The sequence below is a fragment of the Aplidium turbinatum genome, chromosome 1 (genome assembly GCF_918807975.1).
Source record: "Aplidium turbinatum chromosome 1, kaAplTurb1.1, whole genome shotgun sequence".
Classification (NCBI taxonomy): Eukaryota; Metazoa; Chordata; class Ascidiacea; order Aplousobranchia; family Polyclinidae; genus Aplidium; species Aplidium turbinatum.
In genome coordinates, this window is record NC_137472.1 from 9,009,174 (window position 1) to 9,033,337 (window position 24,164).

Genomic DNA, 24,164 nt, shown 5'->3' on the forward strand with positions numbered 1-24,164 from the left:
GCCTGTTAGCGGTGTAAAAATATGCAGTCTGACAAAGGTTAAACCATTCTTGAGCCCAATTTCATCAGTGGGCAACCCGTATGACCGAGATGAGTTACAGAGAGACTATAAGTATAACCTGGCGCTATCCCACAATTTCTGGGAGAAATGGATCTCTTTCTATTTACTTTCTCTGCAGGGTAGAAATAAGTGGGCCATCTTGGGGAGAACCTAAAGCTTGGACAATTAGTGGTGATTGATTTTCCAGAAGATATAACTAAGAGAGGGAGGTACCGCTTAGGGAAAGTCCATGAGATCATCTCCCAAATTAGGAAAGGAAAACCGATTGTCAGGCTCGTCAAGGTGGCAGTCTCAGCGGTGGTTGATGCATCGGTTGAGGTCAAAGTGAATCTGGTCCTAAGAGATATATCGTGCGTTGCTCCTGTGGGGAATGCTTGACTGCGTTCTGGACCGGGCCCCGCCCTGGTCTGTTAGCCAGTTTCGTGGAGGCATCTGTACCACTTTTGCCTTTCATTTAAATTTGTAGTGTATATTGTGGATATGTATCGCGCAAATCTTTTTTAATCTGCGTCTTTCTATGTGTCATCCGCAGGGCTCCAATATGCATAACTCGACAACATGTCCTAGTAGCGTATGCTACAGCTAATGTAGGAAAAAGAGGAAAAAGTATTCGCCAGCGATCTCAGTGATTTACGTCATTGTAAGCATCTAGTTAGTTGCTGTATACTAGTGCGTTTGAGTTGGCTACTGTGTGTCTCATGCAACTAATGTAGGTATTAATCGTGTTTATCTTTTACAGGGGTGACGAACCTTTTTGCGGTTGCGGGCCACTTTTTCAATTACACATGAGTTATAGAACCACACAACTTTTTAATGGTAACCTAATATGAAATCAAAATTCCATGGCGTCATAGATTGGAATCGACCAAAAATACAAGGTGAAGTTGGTGAATAGTGTTTTCACAACTTTACCTTATAGCTTTCTTATTTTCTAACTTTAAACCTTGAAAGTTAGTGTTTAGTGCAAGAAAATAACAAACGAAAGGTGTACCAGTGAAGGCATGAAACAGCTTTGAAATGTCTTTTGTCTTTAATGCATGAGCGATTGTCAAATTGTTTTGCGGGCCGCACAAAATTCTTTGACGGGCTGCATGCGGCCCGCGGGCCACAGGTTCGCCACCTCTGCTTTAAACACAGCAAGCTGCAAAATGTTCTTTTGGATGTCAGTCATCGTCATATTAAAATATTGTTAACTTTTTGCACATAACATTGTCTGAGAAAATGTTGTGGTTAAAAGCCAGGAACTTTGTGAGCCAAACATGCCTAGTTATCCAAAACAGTAGATTGCATAGAAACCATATCGGTATGTCATCAGTGAAACACTTTTTAAAGTCAAACACAAGAAAAGTTGATTTCACACTCTGTTGCTGAGCCTCAGATAAGGTTTTTATCATAAAAGCTTTCAGTACTAACGAGAGTAGGGTGGCAACTGGCCAGTTCCTTTCTCTCGGTCGCCTTTCCTTCAGCTATTATACCCAACCAATTTAATACACTCTGTGTACTGTAGAGATGAGCGGTATTTGCCAATAACCTAATAGGGTGAGGAACCGGGCTAAGCTTATATAGAAAATCCAACACCTTATCCCCTGCACCATCTCAATGTCTATGTAGTTATCGTTATCATCAACCAATTTTGATTATTCAAACCCCTAATTTATTGAAGAAACTTAAGTCCCATAAACCAATGAGTCCCATGAACCTGTGAGGCCCAAACCTGTAAGTCTCAGGAGCTCTTCTTCGTTTTCGTTTCAACAACTGAACGCATTGCATGCCGTAACTTGATGGTGTTGTTTACTAAATTAATGACCAGCCATTTGAATTTGTGTTGCAAATGTAGCGGATGTCGAGTAGGCCAAAGCATCCGCTTATACCTAGCTGTAAATTATTGCAGCAACATCACGAGCACATCGGTGGTGGGGTGATCCGAGAATGATCTCTGGATGTCTACATGCATGAGTTTATTGCATAAAACAAATCTTCAAACCATCAGGACGCAATAAATCAAAAGATTGCAACTGAAAAATGCCTAACTAACAGAACGTGGTGAACTGTATCAAATCATCACTCGTAACACAAATTAAACTGACACCACAACTGAACTGGCACCATAACTGCAAACAAAGCGTGGTGAACTGACTGAAAGATGCCACGACTCAATGACTGAAAAAAATCATAATAGTGAATTTCAACGCTAGACGCGTTGGTTTAAGAAAAAACTCAGTGTGATTGGAATGCTCCAAGCGATGTACAAAAGAAATATGGCATGCACAAGATGCACAATGCAGCTGATGCACAATGCTAAAAAGACATAAAACTACGTGTCTATGTATCAAACTACCAAATGCAAGAATGCACTCAAATTATTAGTTAGCGTTCCAAATTCCTAAGAAGCACACAAATACCCAGTTAACGTTTCATATTCCTAATCATGACACAATGGACTTACAGCGAAACTACAGAGACTTAGAGCCTCCATGTTATCACAACATCAATAAGATACAAGGAAACACAATAATACCGCAAAGAAAAAAATGCAGGAGCTACATCAACATAGATTGTGACGCAAGCGTGACATCATCACTGCGATGTATTGCCACTCTTGGGTGAATATCTCCCTTTACTCTTAATTTAGTTATTTGTGTTTCTCGCTACAAAGCAGAAGCGTGATTTGTTCTTATACGATATTTAAAACTGTAGAGTGGATGTCAAAAGATTGGTGCATTGACCATCTCATATCACAACTGAATCCTTCTCTTTTTGGCAATACAATACAATATGCTCTCTAACAAATGTGAAGCTTGTTCTAAAAACCAGCAAGAAAACAGGTTGGGTGGCGGACTGGCGGTTATCATATAGCTGCTACAAAGAAATTACGAATAGGTATAGTCCAGCATTTTTTTTAAATTGGTAACGTAAAATGGGTATTCTTAAGCCAATGCGCAACGATGTGTGCTGCAAGTAGGCTATTAACCTTGTCGAAAAGGCTAATGGTCCCGGATTTTAAACTCGAGTAGCTGTAGATTTGATTTTGCATAGTTCGTGTGCTAGATGCTATTGCATTGTTCTAGACAATTTCGAATGTGGGGTTCATTTTAAGCTCATTTAAAAAAAGAAAAGATCGATAAAGTGATAGAAATATGAACAGCAATGGCAATTCATATTGCCATGATTACAAGATGTAAGTTACACGAATTTATCCAGAATTGTACCAAAAAACTGGTGATATGTGAAGTTGCAAAAAACGGCATTCTTTGCTCTGATGAAGTTGTTGTCTGGTTTATCCGAGATAGATTGATTTGCACAACAGTAAAGATTGTCAGTTTTTTAGTTTGTAAGGGAAATGAACTATCTTGGAATCTGTAAGTATATTGCGGCAAAGATCCTCGTGTCTACAAATTTTAAAAACTGTTGAATTAAACCACCGGAATAATAATTTTGTTTTGTTCAACTCTTTATATAATATAAAATAAGTTAATACAACAACAGAAGAAGCAACACAATGTTTAGGAAGAAGAAGGAAATGTTATAAACGAATGGTGTCCAACATGTGACACGCGTGCCAAACTTGCCACGAATTTTAAATCTTTCTGAATTGCTCTTCCTTTGTTCCGGTTTGACTGTCGATATTATGTAGAAAAAATAAACAAGAGAAAAATAAATGAGATAATACGAATGCTGCAAAATGGGAATAAATGTAGGGACAAGAATATCGTCACAAGTACAAACAAAAATTCAGTCAGTGAGAGTGAGTTGGACACTCCTGCTATACTATACTTTTTCGTCAGCTGCTACGATTGTTGAATGCCATCATGTGAATTTTCAAATTCATCAGCTGTGCCAGCAATGCGGTCTACTTTTGCATCCGCAGCTTGATCAAGATGACTTTTCAATTCAAGTAATTTGCTTATTAGATCAGACTACACAACGTTGTGGCGGTTCGTTGTTTATCTTCCGAAATGTCATTCATGGCAGCAACATAATTGTCATTGTTTTAAATTCTAAAAATGTAGAAAAACGAAGAAAAGAGAGGACAGTGATCGTGATCTAGTTCCGGCCCATTAAAACTTTGTTACTGTTACAAAAAATATCTTTGAAAACATTGTAGAGACAATTATATTAAATTCATAAGCAAGTAATGCCAGATGCTTCATTTTCTTTTTAGCAATCTGCCATAATCTGATGGCAATCCGTTGCAGTGATTTCCATCTTGAGGCAGTCTGTAGTGTACAGAAAAGGGAGCTGACTTTTGCCCGGGGTATCAATTTCCTTGCGGTCTTACCGAAGATGTTATATCCACAGTTATATTTGTGTAAAGTGGATGTTTCTCGTAAAACATTTTCTGCAAATAAATGTGTTATTAATATTATGGTTGTTATTTGTTAATAATGTTTTTAATAACGAAATAATGTTATTTTTGAAAATGTTCTTCATAAGAAATAACAGAATGTTTAGAGTGTAGTCTAATGTACCAAGCTTCATAAACATATTTGAAAATAAAGTTACTTGTGTTCTTCTGGTGACTGCACTAATCTACCACTTGTTGCTAACAATGACACCCAGCTTTTATTTCCGACTTATCGTCAGTCAGCACTACTGACTTTATTAACAGAGCTGAAACAAGTAAGCCTTACCTGTTCACTAGCAAATGGCACAACACAAAAGCATATTAACAAGTGAAGAAAGTTGCAAGAACCAGAGTTTAAAAATGCAATAAGATTACCGCCCAATTTAATTGACAAAGCGATGATGCTTAAAAATAATATTATCTGGCAGCGTAAATGCTTGAATATATATTCTAAAATTAGACTATGTTGCTAATATGCTAAAATTAGACTTTAAACTTAATTAAACTAATTATAATATGCTAAAATTAGACTTTGATTAGACTATGTTGCCAAAAATTCATCAATTGTTACACCAAGAAACAGATATAAGAACTCTTGTTCTAACACCAACCACCTTTCTTGGAGTAACTTTCTCGATTGCGTTTATTATTACTTTTTCTTCATTGTCTTCTTTTTCATCTTCTACCTCAGCTTACACTAATTATTTATGTTTTATGCATCTGGGGTTTTGTTTGGGCTTTCCACTTTTTGTTAGACTTTTAGCTTAATTTTTCCACCGCTTTGTAATTTCTGTCTACTTGGTAACAATCCTACTCATATCATCTTTAATACCGTACGTTAAACTTTACATACATTTAAATAATTTTTAATTAGTAGCTTTGCCACTTCAATTGCTTTAGTTATTCCTCTCAAAGTCTCAAAAAAAATTCATTTTATTAGGCTGATGTATTATAGTTTTGTTTACGATTACTTTCTGGGAGATCTTCTTGTCTACTGGTAATCAGGAATTGTTTGTATGCATCTACTTTTATAGCTTTTTTAAATCTTTGTGCACATTTTTATTCATCCATTGTCCATCACCCTGTCTCTTGTAATATCTTGGAACCTCTGCTGTTAAGCCTAAAATTTAACTTGCTTCACCTTTCGCTACAACACTTGTTTATAAAAATAATTTTCAATCTGTTTTTCCCTTTACAGTACATTAAATCTTGCAATTATGTTGGTCCGTGCTTTTACAGCAATGAAATAACATTAAAAGAACTAGATTTGAGAAAGTATCCATCCTCAGTTGTTGATTCATCATAAAGTAAACTTCTTGACTTATCACTGCTTTTAACTCACTGTCTTTTTCTGTCATGAAGCTATTGATGATGTTGTTATTACTTAGATTTAGAAGGTATCAGAAGCGGATGTTACCTGTCGAGGTTAAGGTACAGCACTTAAATCTGATATCACATTCAGATCTAACGATACTACCATTTTTAACTCGGGTCCGCATGGTAAAAAAATAAGCTGAGTTTTGTAAGAGTCGGTTCCATCATTAACTATGACCACCGTCTTGGCAAAACAGATAATGATGAATTTGAATGCAAATACGACTATTTGTTCTGTTTCTTGGAATTCGATAAAATTATGCAAGGTTACCTTGTAGTTTAGGCTATTAAGTCCGTCCCTTTTCATTTTCGTACCAACATCTTTTAGAAGACCAAATCGTTGCTCATTTACTTCATTTCCTACATCTCGCTTGTGTGAAAACATCAGGTATCTAAAAACAAAACTAAAATAAAAACCTAAATTGGTTCACAAATAAACTACATAAGGCCTTGATATAAGCAATAAGTATGTTACTATTAATAATATAAAAAAGTGTTCATTGTGAAGCAAAAAACCCAAGCAGGGCAAACTGCATGAAATACAATTACTTTTCACGAACAATCTAACTCTAAACAGACTGTTCTACTCTTATGGGGATTATCATAAGGTTCTGGAAAACATGCAAAAATTACAAATAGCTAATGCTATTTTATTTTACCGATTATTGTATTACTGTTAATAGACCTAAAATATTGGTTTTTGTTTACTAATTTTGCATTACGAGTTTATAATTTTTGCATAATTTTCATCTGATGATTCCTAAAAGGATTAAACAATCTGTTAAGCTTTTTTAGTAATAAGTAGTAACTGAATTTGATGTAAGGTCTAACTATGTAAGTATATGGACTAATTTATTTGCTAAATTATTCCTTCTTGTGGCACCTCCAAATATTAGCCAAATTGTCAAGTCAAATCAACGGTAGGGTAATTGAAACGTTTTTGTAGCATTTTTGCTGATAAATTTTGGGCCTACACTGTTGCTTGTACAAAACATTTTACCAGATACATCTAAGCAACATTAGAATTATTTTCTAAAACAAACAAACGAGCAAGGTAGTTGGTGTTTTTTATTGTTAAAAGCAATGTTCCGATCAAACGTTGTATTCATCCATACTAATTTCCAATTGAAGTTTAATTCTGTTATTTTGAATTGTAAAATAGTCGTGGAATTTATTGTTCGCCCACATGAACCCCAACAATCAATAGTATGTTTTATAATGTCGGGAATTAGATTATTTATTATAATAATGCATTGTCAGCCATTAGCCATGACAAAAAAAAAGTAACGCTGTTTGCATCCTTCTTAGCATCATTTGTTATATAGATACCATCTAACAAAATTAATGTCATCTGACAATAATGATCACTTTGAACTGACAATATTTTGTTTGGGCTGTTTAAAACAAGATATTTTGAATTGGCGCACAATTATTTTTCCTGATTTCCTTTTTATGGCAACATAAGAGAAAAAAAAATATTGAACTGTGATTGACCTTGTCGCTTCTTTACACCATCACACAAATCAACGAGTTAAATTAATCAAACAAATAATTAGCTTCTTATGTAAATTATCTATAGGTTGCACCTGGACATTTCAATTGGGTATCTGATTACATTCATTCCAATTGCACGGATTCTAAAATAAATTTCGTCGTCTTCACCACCCCATCCCCAAAACTTGTTTGAAAAACCATTTACTTTTTCAAATTGCTCTTTAGTCAGCTCTGATGCGCCACCTGCCGACAAAGTTAATAAATCTTGTCAGCTTTCAAGAAAGTCAAAATAAGTCATCAAACGTTGATTTGCAAACTTATAATACTCATTATTTTGTAAAAATGAAAGTAAGCCAGTGCAGTTAAAGCGTTAGAAAGAAGAAAATGAAAAAGTTAAACAATATCCAATCTAAAAGTTAGATGATAAATTCAAACTTCAAAATTCATACTTTTAAAATATTTCTCAGTAGCCAATTAAGATGAAAAATCCACAAATCAACTAAATTCAACTTTTCAACAAGTTGGCCTAACAATTCACTTACCAAAAAAACCACGATAGGGCATTTTATATTGAAATTTGCTCATAGCTGATGCAAGATGTCGTGGTTGGTTAGGACAGCTGTACAAGACATTGTCGTTTTCCAATATCAGGTCAACATCGTGGAACACAAAGCATTGGAAATCGTAATCTTTGATGGATTCCATAAAGCCGACGTTTAGAAGTTTTGCTCGATTGAATTTACCCGTTTTAAACTAAACAACAAAACAAGGAAGAATACAGACATCCCAGAAAACCACTTTATCTACTCCATATCTGGTAACGAATTGGATCAGAGAAAGTGGTTGTCTGAGATTGTACTCCACTGCACAAATAATTCTTTAAACAACTTTTCTCAAATACCATACTTAAACGGAATTACAGCCACCGAAAACGATTTGCGAGCTCAAATTACTTTTCACTGACGTAAGTCATCAACATTGTGTTTCAATTAATCCTAAATGGTGTCTGACGTTTTTTTCGTAAACAGTTTATCGTAAAACAATTTTCGTAAGCAATTGTTCGTAAAATCAATTCTTCGTAAAGCAATTCTTCATAATGCAATTCTTCGGGCATGCAGTTGACCGTAATACTAATTGTTCGTAAACAAATGTTTATAAAAGTTAGGCTACAGCTTTTAAAAAAAACAGTTACAATTGTTTACGAACAATCAATTAGGGTAACCTATATGCTAGAGATGTGCTAATTGTGCTTAAAGACGTGCTGTACCTGTAGAGTGTAGACGAGCAGACAGAGTGTAGAGTCCCTGATTCAGAATGGCATTACAGTTTGTGAGCAGCGAAAAAGGAAAGCCAAAACTTTTGTATAGTGGCCAGCTTTGTTACAAAGATTATAGTGCACTTAACGCACAAGGGCAAGAAACTACTTATTGGAAATGTGAGCATTTTCATAAGAAATGTCCTGCACGAGTAACAACTGCTATGGCAGCCATTGTACAATCCAGAGGTGAGCACAATCATGCTGGAGATGCTGGTCATGTCGAAGCAGCAAAGGTTATGGAAAATATTTGTTGTGCAGCAAAAGACAGTCGTGATGCCCCAAGTTACCTCGTCTCAGCAAAAACTATTGGACTCAGTCAAGCCACGGCAGCAAAACTGTCAAGTGTGCAGAGCATGAAAAGGGCAGTCACCCAAGTGCGATTGAAGGAAAATGCAAGCCCGGCAATCCCACATTCTCTCTCTGGCATTGTGCTTCCAGTAGAGTACAAGCAAACGTTTGCTGGTGTAACATTCTTGGCCTATGATTCTGGGCCTGGAAATAACCGTATGGTCTCTTTGCCACTGAAAGAAATCTGCAGCTCCTTGCCCGTTCAAAGCACTGGTATGCTGACGGCACCTTCAAGACAGTGCCTTCACTGTTTGAACAGCTTTACACAATACACGGACTGAAGGAAAACACTTCAGTGCCTCTGGTGTATGCCCTGGTGGGGGACAAAAAGAGAGGGACATACATTCATGTGCTGCAAAAGATCAAGGAGTTGTTACCTGCTGTTGCTGTTCCAGAGACAATCATGACTGACTTTGAGATGGCCATGGTTAATGCAGTAAGCAGAGAGTACCCACTTTCAACTCACCGTGGCTGTTTCTTCCATTTGTGCCAGTACATTTGGAGAAAGACGCAATCAAGTGGCCTGAAGGAGCAGTACGAGACAAGTGCAGAGTTTGCTCTGAGGCTGCGCATGTTGTCGTCTCTGGCCTTTGTGCCTATTGATGAAATCAGCCGGGCCTTTGACATTCTCACTGATGGGAATGTATTACCAGATGTTGCTCAGCCAGTAATTGACTACTTTGAAGACACTTGGGTTGGACGCCCAGATCGTCGTCAAGGGCGCCCTCCTTCAATGTTTGCAATTCAAATGTGGAACTGCTATGAAGGCGTCCTCAGTGGCCTTCCTAAAACTAATAATAGCATTGAAGGATGGCACAGAGGGTTCATGTTCCAGGTATCTGCAAATCATCCAGATATTTGGAAGTTCATATCTGCAATCAAGCGAGAGCAAAACCTAAATGAGGTTCGCATTGAACAGTATGTCAGTGGCCAGGCAGGACCCCCTCCAAAGAAGTACAAGGACAGTCCAGAAAGACTAACTAGAGTTGTCCGAACTTGGCGTCAACATTTTCAAGATGATGAAATTTGTGATTACTTGCGTGGAATTGCACACAATACTTCATACTAAACTTGGCTCGTGGACAATTTGTACGAAGTTACTCAAAGTAGTATTAGTAGTGTAAGCAAAGAATTGCTAAACACAAACAATTGTTGTATTCCAATAAATAACAAAAAATGCGCTTTTTCATTGTGCTTATTTCTTTGTGTCGTCGTAACTTGGTTATTCAGGAAAATTTGCATTACGCACCTTCATCGGAAATTGCAATACAAATCTTGCTGTTGCGAAAAATTGTTCACGAACAATTCACCTATCACCTGTTTACGAACAATTCACCTATACGAAGAATTGATGTATACGAAGAATTGCTATACGAAGAATTGCTTTACGAAGAATTGATTTTACGAACAATTGTTTACGAACAATTGCTTTACGAACAACTGTTTACGAACAATTCACCTATAACCATCCTAAATGTATTAATGGGTTGCCCAATGCCCATGCTCAGCACGCATAATTCGTTGACGTAGAGTTCAAATCATGAATCTAAAATATCTATCCAACAACAAACCTTAAATCTCAACTTTTTGTCAATTGATTAAAGAACATCACATTTTTTTTCTATTCTACCTCCTGGCGATACGAGCCTTGATAGAATGTTTGAAAGCTCATTTTGCCCATGTACAATATACTGTTCTTGGTTAAAAGTTAAAATAATCAAAAGTTAAAATGGCTAGGACAGAACAATAATTCAGAAGTAAGCTATATGCTTTTAAAGTTCATAGAAAAGTAAAAACTCAAAAAAGTATTTTAACACTTTGCTCCTCAAAGGGAGGCCGGATTTGGCCCCCCCCTCATATTTCCTTTAATTATTTGAAGCACAGTAACGCCATGCACTTGGTTTTTCTTGACTTTTCCTAAAATTGCCAGGCGGATCTGATGATATTAAATTTGATGCTAAAAGTTGTGTAGTTTTCTTGTAAATTCAAGATTTTGGTGAATTTTTGCTATTTCTAGCTAACTTCCAGCAAAGCGTGAAATGGATTACATTGCGATGACAAGCCATAAGCTCATAATTGCTTCGTGCATCGATATGCGCGAGCAGAGAGAAGCATTCTCTTGCTTTCTTTTGTTTGGTTTGACCTCAATAATACAAAGCGCGTTATTTCTTATGCTACAAAGAAAAGCCAGTGATCGCAAAGCTGTTAATTAGAAACAATAATAGCAAACGTTTTTTGCGTTATCAGCTCTACAAAGAAGAATAGCAATCCACGATCAAAATAGTAGACTATGGAGGCCACAAACTATTCAAAACAGTTGTTTCAAGCAGATAATATTCATTGACGAATAAAAAACGTTACAATAAGAAATCTTCTCTTGGATAAAGACACGAAAACTTGGTTTCGAAATAAACGTTCTATGGAAATGCTCTCATTGACAAAACTTGCAATTGAGGAAATGTATCACTGCAAATGCTTTTGGGAGAAGCCGGAGAAATAGCGTTTTTGCAAACAGTAATTGTGAGATACTCAAAATTATGAGATAGGCTTCATTTACACGTAGCAGCTAACTCGATGGCGTCCCTTCACTGATTTATGTCGCCTACTTGTTGTTATGTCCTGTATTTTTGTTTCACAGTGCACTGTGTTTTGTTCCAAAGAGCGCAAAATAAAGATGATAATGCTTCATCTACATTACAAAATATTTTGTAATGTAGGCCTACAAACAAAATGTACAATGTACACAATGTACATTACAAAATATTTTGTACTGTAGACGAGGCATAAAGTTAGGCGTCACATAAGACAAACAACAAATCAGCTTTCTTCATCATTGATTCAACATCTGAATACGTTGCGCCAATGTATAAGAGGCCGGCTATTGTGAAGACCCGCCATTTAGGCTATAAACGATCCGATTATACCAAAAGTGGGACAAACTAGTGGATCAAAGAATGAATAAACAATGCTGAGAAAACTAAATCTAAGTGACGAACAATACCGATGTCTTCATTTATCTTGGAAAAATGCTGCCCAAACTTATCAACAAAAAATACCGTAAATAACGGCAAGGATCCCGAAAGCAGAATTTGCTCAACTTTGGCATGAATTTAGTCAGACATCTACAGTAATAATTCCACACATACAATAACGGGCTCTCAACTGCTGTAAGATAACACGATGGTTCTGGTTCTGGGCGATTTGTGTAACAGTTTAGGGGAAGACACTACTTGAAATGATGCACCACACAAAAGATTTTCAATGAAGACTGAGTCTAAAAACCGGTGTGGATTGTGCTGCACAATGACTTCAAGTTCAGGACAGACAAGGCACAAAAATATCACGATAAAAATAAAGACCTTGTGGGAGATTTTCGAGAATCATAACACGATGCAAATACCAAAAACGCATGGTTTGCATGCTGCTCTAAGCTGGCCGGCAACCACAAAGGTAGACAATACAGGCAGTTTATAATTCGATAACAGCGCAATAAACATTATAAATACGTAAACCGACAATTTTCTTTTACAAACGTTTTACGTCTAATAGTAAATTTTCCCTCAACAATTTTTTGTGAAGCACTTGCAAACCACGGTTTTATAAAATAATTCATCATTATTATTTTTTACTTCTCGGATATTGTAAAACGTCATCAGCAAAATCACAAAAAAAATTTCATTACTTCAATGTAGTAGGCCTAAGAATTTCTTATAGAATTGTAGCCACGTTGTTTCAACAAAGAAGCCATTTTTTAGCAATATAGAGTTATAGAAAATAATTTGCAATCATGCAAATGGTTGGAAAGAATCTAGGAAGTCTTCTCACAATCTGGCACAAAATGATTATGTTTATTGTATCTCTGTAAAATGTTTTACGACAAACTTTGAAGCTTCGTTATAATCATTTTTATCTTTGAAGTCAAAAGTTATTTTTTTTTTTTTGGCCAGAAACATAATCACTGCCTTGCTGATGTTGTCGATATTACGCGTATTTTTAGTGCTTCAAACAATAAGGACCCAGTCAGCAATCCAGTCCTTTTACATTGATTCAACATTTGTAAACGTTAAATTTATGTAGATTTGCTGACTGTGGGTTATTTCACATTTCCTTTGTTTACGCACGTTCCTCAATTCGCTGTTGCATTATTTCGACGCTGGCGGCAATTCGCTGTTGCATTATTTCGAATTGATTGACACAATCTTCAATAAAAAGTGAGCTTCGAACTTAGCTTTGTTGATATAAATGCTGTATTTTTTGTGGATGTAATTTATGAGTCATGTTTATAAACACCCGTAAGCGAAATGACTTATGATGTGGCCTGCATGATATTTGTGATGCGACTTGACACAAATCCACAATTTCAAAAGCACCTAATTTGAACTTAGAAATTTCAGATAATTTCAACAACTTGTTCAACTGTCTTCTCTCTACTAAAAATATTCATACTACAAACTCAATTGTAGACCTAAATACACAAACGAAGATGTAAACAGCTATTCAAGCAGGCTAAGGTGTTACTTATGAGAAATTTGGTTCCATAAAACTAGAAGCTAGCCATGAGTTTGGGAATGCATTAGTTTAGGATAAAAATGTAAGACAACAAACGCAGTTTTGTTTTTTTTTCAAATTCGTGTAACAATGTTACTTTGATTGTAACTATTTTAGAATCAGTGAGTAGCTTACAATAAGATTTGCTCGCAAGTCGTAAATTCTAATCAATGCAATGATTCGGCACACCGCACACACACTTCGTGCGTTCGATCGAGCTCTTTGTTATTCAGAAGTTTGCATGAAATCGGATTAGCACGGTAATTAAATAGCGGCAAGTTAAATCAAAATTGTCGTTTTTGGGTACCTTTGCAAAAATTGAAATATCAAGTTTAACATATAAAATTTTAAAATAATGACTTTTCAAACTTATATACAAATGATTTGCTTTCACACCAGTGCAACTTCTGTTCAAATAGCATCAGCGGATAACACGTAACAGCTGATTGAATTTGATCCAAAAACGGCCCCCCCTTGAGCAGTTAACTTCCAAAAAAACGTTGAAAAGCAAAGGGTTAAAGCAAAAAAATTAAACAAACTAAAAAGAAACAGTGAAGCTGCGTCGATTGAATCGCACCTAGACCTTTTTAAACCCTATCTGTCGCGACACGGGGTTTCATGAGGACGCCTCACTCTAGTAGTGAAATATTTCGCAGAAGGAAATATGCTAAAAATGTGAAAATTCGTTACTTTAATTTTTATTCTTTGTGAATTTTCTAAACATACACTGGTCATTTTTATACTTTCATGTCCTTTACAATAAGCATTTCGTCTCAGGTGGTAATATTTATGCCTTATATATATGAGCAAAAGTAATTTTTTGTTTAGTTTAGCATTACTCTGTGTTACAATTCAAAAATTTCAATTTTGAAGCTATTTTCGGGAAATTAAAATAAAAACCGACTTTCTTAAGTTTTTTCATCTCAAGCACTTTATTTCTATAATTATATTTGTTAGGTAAATGTTAATTTCTATACGCACAATACACATGGCTATTATCTTGTAAAATATTTTGGCTCTGTGATTCTCACAGCTCCCCCCGTTGTTTGCGATTTATTAACACGGAGCTAAGATAGCCCGTGACGTGCTTTCTGCGTACAAACACAGCTCGTATTAAGATAAGGTTAAAAGGAACGCGAAATCATCTTGTAAAATATTTTGGCTCTGTGATTTTCATAGCTCCCGTTATTAGCAATTAATTAGCACGGGGCTAAGATAGCCGTGACGTGCTTTTCGCTTACGAAAACAGCTCGTACTAAGATAGGGTTAAATGCAAGTAAACTAAATTTTTCTAAAAAAATAAAATAAAATAAAAACACAAAAATGAGTCACGCAATGCTACTGCAATTTATCAATCACTGCTCTATCTGCAAACTTTAAAATGAAAATGTTCATCTTACCGCTTACAGAAGAACACACATTTCATATGCTATAAAGTCTAAGTAAATGGAAGAACGCGTATGCTACTATGTCATAAGCACAATATTACGCAACAGTGCTCATATAAAAACGCCTACACAAATTTGTTTCTTGCAGCATTTTTACCCAGGTTTTCTGTGATACGTAGCCTACAGTGAACCTAATGCGCGACATCTATGGACACTATTTCACGATAATGAACGTGACCACAATTTCTACATTTTCATTATTTGTTTGCCCTCAACAAATGAAGTTTGTTTAAACTGAGTATTTTCACTTACTTGATTAATCACATAAATCCTGTAATCAAGTTGCTGTCTTTGCAATATCGGATGCATGTAGTGAAGAAAATAATGTAAATGAGTGTCTCGGTTGCGAAATGGAATTATTATTGCCACCTGGAATGATTTATTTTGTAAAAAGAAGTAATCGCTGAACACAAGAAATCTTTTTAGCGTTCTAAACAAACAAAAGTCTATAAATTATTTCCTTGTAGATTATGCACAATATACAGTATAAGCGCTGAGATAATGCTGATCATTAATCACGATGCTGAATGTGTTGTGTATACTGTATAAGGTAGAAGGTTGAAATTAAATCTGTCAAGGGAATTTTCAGTTATCTTTAGTTAAGATAAAGCTTTGACAAGATGGGCAAGGCTGAGTTGGGCAAAGTCCAGGAAATGTAGAGAAATGCTATACGGAAGAAAATTATCATTAAATAAAAGAAAAAGTCTGTTGGACCTGTGTGCAACCTGCAATGTTGTAACATACGTCAACGAAGTATGGATATTAAAAGAAAGAAAACCACTAATATTTAGGACGGAAAGTCCAATAACAAGTGAAAAATGGGCAGACAAAAAGGCTGAAGAAAAAATATAGGACAAACAGAAGATGGAGAACAGGAATGACGACAATTGTTGCTAGGAAAGAATTGGCCACCACCAACTAGTCAAACGACTTAACCGTATCTGTTACTGGCGTAGACCTTATGGTCTCACCCTCTGCTAATTCAGCAATTTCAAATAGAAACAGTGATGCTAGAAACCTGAGATTTCTTGACTTTTACTTTTTTTTCTTGCCCCAACTTTTAATCCCGATTATGTTGGTATCGGATAATTGTGAAGTTCACAATAAACCTTTTGTCACAGCCAGTTATAAAATGCAAGATTCATGATATTCAAATTTTATGATATTCAATATCTTGATTGACAGTTTACTATTAGTGTGCGGTTTCATTTTGTGTCTGTCAGTCATAACACGACGGCGCTAAAATTCCATTCTCTACCCAGGCAGCAAAATCCGTCATTTTTACATTGATTCAATGTCGATTTTGGTTGTCTGGGTAGGGAGTTGGTCTTTGACGCGATATGAGTCATTCCTTGCTGGTAGACATCAATTAGGAAGGTAATTTATTATTTGCGCAAATTGCTTTGTAGTGCAAAAAGTGCATGGAATACTGTTTGCATAGAAATGGAAAAACAAAATTGATGAAATTCTGTGTTGTATGCAAGAAGACGTCCAAAATAAATTGTGAACTGAGAAATTTGACCAAGAAATAGCGAAAATAGGTCAAAAACCGAGTCTTTATCACCTTTTCTACCTAAAATACACAATCACGAATATATTTTGAGAAATAAATTGATTGAAGTGATAGATAAGGCTTTTGACCAAGGGCATACTTTTTCCTGTTGTTATTTGACATAAGCCGACGGAGTAATTAGCAATAAGAGAGACGTAGACCTGATGGTCTCGGCCAGTAACTCTTGACGCCAAATAGAAGCAGTGACAGATACGGTTAAGTAAGATTAAGATGTTGCATTATTTTTAGCAGGGATTCATAGTATAGGGATTGCCAACTCGGCTGAATTTCCGGAGTGTAAAAGTGTTGCCAGATATTTTTTTCTTTCGCATTTTTAAAGAGTAATGGTCACCCAAAGCTTGTCTACTTAAAACTAACCTGAAGTTTAAAGTTGTACAAGATTGAGTTAAAGTAGTTTTTAGTTGTACTTTGTAATAAGAATGTGAATTTATGCACAAAATTTAAATAAAATATAAAAAAGAGGTTAAATTTGCAATAATAAATTGCTTTATATTAGTTTTGAAATAGTTATTTACGGGCAAGTTTTGGGCGACTACTAAATTTAAAAATGCCAAAATAATATTTTTTCTAAAAATTAAAAAAATATCTGGCAACACTTTCACACTCCGCTTGTCAGTCATCCAGACGAGTTTGCGATTCTTACACTATGAATCCTTGATTTTTAGTTTTTTTCATCTTTATTTTGTTGCAAATTCAAACTATCTTTAATACTCCAGAATACAAAACAAATATAAAAAAAATAAAGCCGGGTTTCCCACGAAATATAGGCCAAGTGGGCCAATCTGTGCTTGCAAGCTTAACGTTTAATGTAAACGCTTCTTCTTCTTCTTCGTGATACGTGAAGAAGAAGAAGAAGAAGAAGAAAAAGAAGAGGAAAAAGAAGATGTAAACGATAAAATTGTTGCAATAAAATATGTGATTTTCTTAGTTACAGTACATGTTGTATCTTCACCTTCCATCTAGCTATACAGTTGGGTGGCTTGTAGTGACCTCCATCAGATACAAGAGGATTTTCTTTTTCAATTGCTTGGTATGGGGGCGGGATGTTTGGTAGCGGACGAGCATCCTTTCTCCCCTAACAAAAAAACAGTGCTTTAGTGTTTTCAAAACTTCATTGACTTCCAGTACTTTAGTGTGTGTACATTTCAATTAAACTCCGAATTTCAAAAACATTTTAAGTCAAATAAGAACAAATAAGGCATTGCAAACACCAATGTGTTATACCAAAACGACTGCTGAAAGTGATTATGCTACATTTGGTCTGGATGAATCATGAACGACATAATTTAACTGCAGCAGGAATTTAGCAAGCATTATCTGCACTATAGCAGGTTGTCAACACATAATTCTAAACCCGATGCACCTTTTAATCAAAATCAACATGTCGTTTAACGGACAAAGCCTGACAAATCAGATATTTTTATTGCTATAAAACTTCATTTTAAAAAGAATACAGAGTATAAATTAATTTGTGTCTACGTGTGCCGAGTTCGCCAAAACAGTATAATATACAAATCATATTGATATGTCTTGGTCACAAAAACACTTTTAAAACCATACGCAATAAATTTGGAAACGGTTACTTACTACAAGACCAGGTGGAGTTTCGGGGCATGAAGGCAATGAGATGATATTGTCTATAGCAAGTGAAATATTAGATTTTTTGGCAGTTATCTTAAAAGATCCAGCTGCTTTAATTGTTTCTGGCCGAGCACGTGTACTATTTTCCGGTTTGACTTTCTGTGATAGTACATTTGCTGTGGTGTTTGGTGGTATAGCATCTAGCGTTGTTTCTCGTGGTTGAACAGTTGTACGTTTCAGCAAAGTACTTGCGTTATTCCGTTGCAAGGCATGGTCTTCTTTTGTATTTAACAATCTTGCATCACAATTACTACCAGTGCAGTTTTGATTGCTATTTTTTAACCTCCCGATAATTGTTTCTTTATCAAAACTTTCTTTCTTATTTGAAGAAAATGTTCGAGAAATAGGATTGCTTGAAAAATGACTTGTCTGTATTTCTCTAGACAATGAAACCTGAAAATATAAATTTGTTGAGAAGAAGCGATCTTCTTGGCGTCAGCACTACCTGACTACTCACTATAGAACAGCGAGCATTGTGTTTCGCTAACCATACCGGTGTAGCTTCCACAGTCCACACTAGCCCTCAAGACTTTTCAAAAAACACGTGTGTTTCTCGTAGGTCGAGTGCAGCAAGAACTGACAGCTATACACACGTGTTTCGCCCATGAAGCTGGAATCATCAGTATCGCACCACAATTTATGCCACATAGTTGTCAACCACTGCTTTTGCTGGTAATTGAAATGGAGGAAACGCGTGTCTATCGCTGTCAGTTCTTGCTACACTCGACCTACGAGAAACAAATGTTTTTTAAGAAAGTCTTGAACTCTTGATGGCTAGCCTACAGTGTGGATGCTACCCCGGTGGGGTTAGCGAAACAAAATGCTCGCTGTTCTATAGTGAGTAGTCAGGTAGTGCTGACGCCAGGAAGATCACTCCTCAACAGTGTATATCCTTGGCGACAGTTAGTTTAGTTATTTTCTTTGCACAAAGGTATGGATGCAATTGACTGACAAAAACAACAGTTAAGTATGTGGCATGGATTAGTGGTGCGATACTGATGAGCCCAGCCTTATGGGCAAAACACATATCTATCGCTGTCAAGTCTTGCTACACTAGACTGCCGCGAAACATTATAAATTAATTTACGTTCAATAAAAATCAAAATACAACTATGGAATCACTTTTCATACATCAGCTATCATTATGTTGAAGTACCGTTTAGTTTTCTACAAAATCTGTCAATGTGGTGCAGATTGGGTAAAAAATTTACGCTTTTGAAACATGCCAGAGCTAGCTTCGGTGATAAACAAAATTACCTTGTCGCCTTATTTTTATTATTGATACGATTTGTCTTTTTTTTTGTGTTTTTGTAATGTAATGACTTAAAAAGTTCCATCTTACTTATTTGCGAAAGACTAAATTTGTATTTACAACATTTTCTAGCAAATTATATTTTGTTTCAATTAATTACACTGGCCAACAACAAAAAAACTTTTTTTCCAGCGCCGAAGATATTTTATCGGTTTCTGGGCAATTTTGGGTCCCTGAATCCGAAAATAACAGCCGTTTCTTTGAATTGGCTCCAGTTTTTGAGATATCGATATTTTCAAATTTTGGCTAGATGACCAAGATAAGCCATGGGCACCTACCAAGCCATGGGCATACTGTCTGCAAAGCATGTGTAGAAAGCCTGAGAAAGTGAATTAAAGGTACACTTATAAATCTTAATTTTGGTGTACCAATGATTTGGAGGGAACCAAAAAGATTTTTCAATGACTGCTACTTCTGTTTGGTAGACCTACAGGGATTCAATCGTCACAAGAAAGCATGTGGAATTCCCCAGACTTAGAATGTGCTTGACAAACTGTGCCTCACTGTATGCAAGTGCCTGTGCCTGAATTTAGTGATTTACTTGACATAGCCATGGGATATGATGAGTTTCATAAAGAGGAAGACAGCTCTGCAAGTGACAGCGGTGGAAATGTGTTTAAAAGTATTTCAGCTATTCCAGAGACAGTCAAACAGGAGGAGCTGAGTGATCTCATCAGGGATCTCAACCTATCCAAATATGCAGCAGAAATTTTGGCATCTTGACTCAAAGACAAAAACTGTCTTGGAACCGGAGCTTCCATAATATTTTAATGAGCGAGAGAAAAAAATTGCTTCCATATTTTTGCCAGCAAGATGAATTTGTTTACTGCAAATACATCGCAGGGCTACTGCTGTAAATGAGAGTACCACAATATAGAGCTCAAGAGTGGCGCTTGATCACAGACAGTTCGAAAAGAAGATTCAAGTGTGTATTGTTACTTATCGGTAACAGCTATGCATCTCTCCCAATTGGCCATTCAACAAAACTAAAAGAAGATTAAAACGATATCACAGAAACTGGATTACGGCTCTCACCAGTGGTTAATTTGTGTAGACTTGACAATGGTAATTTTTTTGCTTGGCCAGCAAAGCGGCTATACAAAATATCTATGTTTCATGTGTTGTGGGATAGCCGAGCTTGTAATTATCATTGGGTGAAAAAAGGGTGGCCACCTACAGCTTACATGAGAGTTAGTGAAACTAACATCATCAATGAACCTTTATTTGCCAGAGAGAAAATCGCCGTTCCACCACTACACATCGAACTTGGTTTGATGAAGCAGTTTATGAAAGCCTTGCCTACGACTGGCGACTGCTTCAATTATATTTGGAGAGCATTTCCTGCTTTGACCATCGAAAAGCTGAAAGCAGGCATTTTTAAAGGCCCTCAGATCCGCAAACTCATCAAAGATGCACGTTTTGTGCAGTCTATATGACAGACAAGGAGTCTGTTGCATAGCCATCGTTTGTTTTAGTCACACAGAAATTCCTTGGAAATTAGTGGACGATGTGCTTTCCGAGTTCAAAGGTTTAGGTGTCAAGATGAGTATCAAGGTTCACTATTTCTTCAAAGAAAATTTATAAACATCGACTAATCTTTTCGAATCGTATGGTTGATTAATGTGCTGTAACAATTTACGAAATGTAGGCTACTTCGATTGTTACTAAAAGTAGTATTTGTGCTTTGACGCCACCTGTTTTTACAAACGAAAATCTGTTGTTTACTGCTAACATTGTTTAATGTTTTGAATTTTTGCTTAATTTTCACATAAAACATGATTTGCCTATAGAAGGCTCTTTTCAATAACAATTGTCATATTTAACAGAATCGCATCAAAAATGTAAGAATAAGATCTCATCAAAGTTATAGCATAAAGAAAATACTGTACCAATGTCAAAGTTTGCGTATTTTTAGCACTTTTTTGCAGTACAACCGTAGAATATTTCAAAAATTAGAGCCAATTCGTAAAAACCAAAGTCATTTTCGAATTCAGCGGCATCAAAATACCCCAAAACCGTTAAAACATTTTTGGCACCAAAATGTGTGTTGACCAGTGTTATTTATTGTTTAAGACAGTGATTCGGTGGTTCAGGTGGACCACCAGTGGTCCACCTGAAATTTCTGTTGGTCCACAGAGAGTTCTATAAATCCTTTGTAAAACGTTCTTCAAAATTGTATCATTTGCTACGGTAAATTATGCAAGGGCTGCATACAGGTGTAAGAAAATTATGTAGCATGTATGATTGTATGGCAGCGTGACGCAATAATCATGTTTCTTCGTGATTTTTGATCGATTTTTCTGGAAGTATAGAGCTTCGGTAGAGAGTTTGTCTTGTTGAACCATATCTTCAAATTAAGTTTTGATGCAGTTACCTTTGATTCTCGTGGAGCCTATATCGTTGAGTTTGAGCTAGTCAGAAGTACTGTGCAGTTTTTTTTGTTTTTTTCTGTTTATAGATTTAGTTGACCATTGTATTTTTTTCAGATGTAGTTAATTTGTATGTAGGCTATATTATTCCTGATGAGGACATCTTGTGATGTCGAAAACGTTCGATACTTAATTTGTTGCGTAGTTTTATGTTTATGTAAATGTAATAAACTTGAAGATGTTAAACTTGATCACGTTTTCTGGAAGTGCTAGATAAGCATAAGCTCAGCAGTTTTTGAACTTATTTTACTAGTTGACGAGTAGGCTATTGAACTGTTCAAGGCATAAGTGAAGTGCTGGCAGGCCTAATCAATAAATCATAATTATGCTGCTGTAATTGTTGTGGCTTCGCTAGCAGTTGCAGACTGCTGTGTGAAATGTACAGGCTGACATGCAGCGGCTTGTCTTTGTCTTTCTGTGGTGCACAACATCTCTTCCAATTGTAACCCGAAAATCATCCATGCTGCCCTTAGTCATGCCGATAACTTCGGCTATTACAAGTAAACTCAAGCAAATTTCATCTAACAAACTGAAAAATGCTGCAAACTTTGCACTTTTTTCTGATGCGACCTAATACGACTGCTGCAGGGAATAATCGAATTCAATTGATAACTGCTCTGACATTAGCTTTTTTTGTACCTTACAAGCGAGATCAATTTCCTGGTAAACACCTGCAAAACAACGTTATCCAGTATCCTCATCTACCGGACAATTTACCAGTGCTGTCGTTCTAGGTATAAAGAAAAAAAAAACTTTTATAAAACGAATGAATCATTAGACCAATTAGAAGTTACAGAAACAGCGTTTGAACCAATCAAATGTTGCCCGGAAATCAGAGAAAACAATTCTGATATAGCCTATAGTTAATCAAGTCAGCGTTTCGCACTCCAAAGCTAGTATAGGCCGTAGAGCACGGGTCAGCAACCTTTAGCATTGAAAGGGCCATTTGGTCTCGTCTCCATCAAACTAAAACCTGCTCTGAGCCACACCATCTAATTGACCGGTTACAGCAAAAACCTAACGCTTACAAGGAAAGCCTTTTGTTCGAGTTATTCGGCCGCAGCCTGTAGAACTGATTTGTATAAGTTACCATTTCAACAGCTATCAATTAACATGACTGGGAAACACAACTAATCGGTTCATGGTCAGATATAAACATACACATATTTTTCAATGATTTATTTCACGTAGTTAATGCGATTTCACATGAGTCAGACCACAGAGATAAAAGAGCCGCATTCGACTCTGGAGCCGCAGATTGCAGACCGCTGCCGTAGAGGGTTAAAGCAGTGGTAATGACTTCAATGACTTGTGTTCGATTTCTACCCAAACCTTAACTTTTTTTCTTCTGTAATAAAATAGATGAACAACATAGAAGCAACTCCCCGGGTGAATGCTAGAAGAGTCACAATTGGACAGTAGTCACTTAAACATGTTCTGATTGGTTAGGGGTATGATAGAGTTTTGCAGGGATTTGTCACGTTAAAGTGGCTACCGTCGTTCTACGTGTAAAAATTTTTCAGTAGTTTTATGGTTAAAACCTTGTAAAAATGGTATAATCGATTGTTTACCAGCAACGCTTGGAAAGCCTCGACTAGTAGCCTATGGATTAAAATTTATTCACGATTAAAACTGACCGATTTCGAAATTTCACACATCAAGCACTAAAATATCTCAACCAATCCGAGTGAGTACTAAAGAAGTAGCAAAAGTTTTTGTGCCATGGAACATTTCTTTATGTTTGCTTTTTTCTTTTTTAATGTGACATCAAGTAGTTGTTCTATTGCATTTGAGTGAAAATTGAAAAATACCAGTAGCATACATTCAGGATAAACTTTTATAGCCGTGTTGCACTTAAACTAAATGCAGTCTTTTTGTGTTATTATTTGGTGGCAGAGCTTCGCTGTCATGTCTATGTGGTATCACGCTGTTAATTTTTCAGGTCATTACTTTACGACAGTTCACCTGTTACTCCTTCACGGCACAATAACAATAAGTACTGTAGTTGGAAATATTCAAGGTACGTAGGTAGTTAGTAGTATATAGAGATGGAACATTTTTAATTCTCACCTGAAATCCACAAAGAACTTCTGTTACAACGGCCATGCAAAAAATCAGTATAATTGCGTATTTGTGTTTGTAAATAAAATATTGAAGATTTTGTAGATTTGTCTTTGAAATCAAATTTTCTTTGAATTGGGCTTGTTCCATTTTGACAGATAAATTATTTTTCCTTTTGTTCAAGTTCACATACCTTAATATTAAATCTACACA

The 24,164-nt window shown here is 36.1% G+C and overlaps 1 protein-coding gene across 1 annotated transcript; it reads right to left on the minus strand.

Annotated features, from left to right (window-relative positions):
• Positions 1-1,981: 1,981 nt before the first annotated feature.
• Positions 1,982-24,164, minus strand: LOC145772243 (beta-1,4-galactosyltransferase 2-like). Its single transcript, XM_082584101.1, has 8 exons — positions 23,961-24,164; positions 18,096-18,542; positions 17,461-17,583; positions 15,188-15,304; positions 7,816-8,026; positions 7,366-7,516; positions 6,051-6,171; positions 1,982-4,399 (listed from the first exon to the last, which is right to left on the minus strand). The coding sequence occupies exons 1-8, from the start codon at positions 24,099-24,101 to the stop codon at positions 4,319-4,321; spliced, it is 1,392 nt and encodes a 463-aa protein (XP_082440227.1). The 5' UTR covers positions 24,102-24,164; the 3' UTR covers positions 1,982-4,318.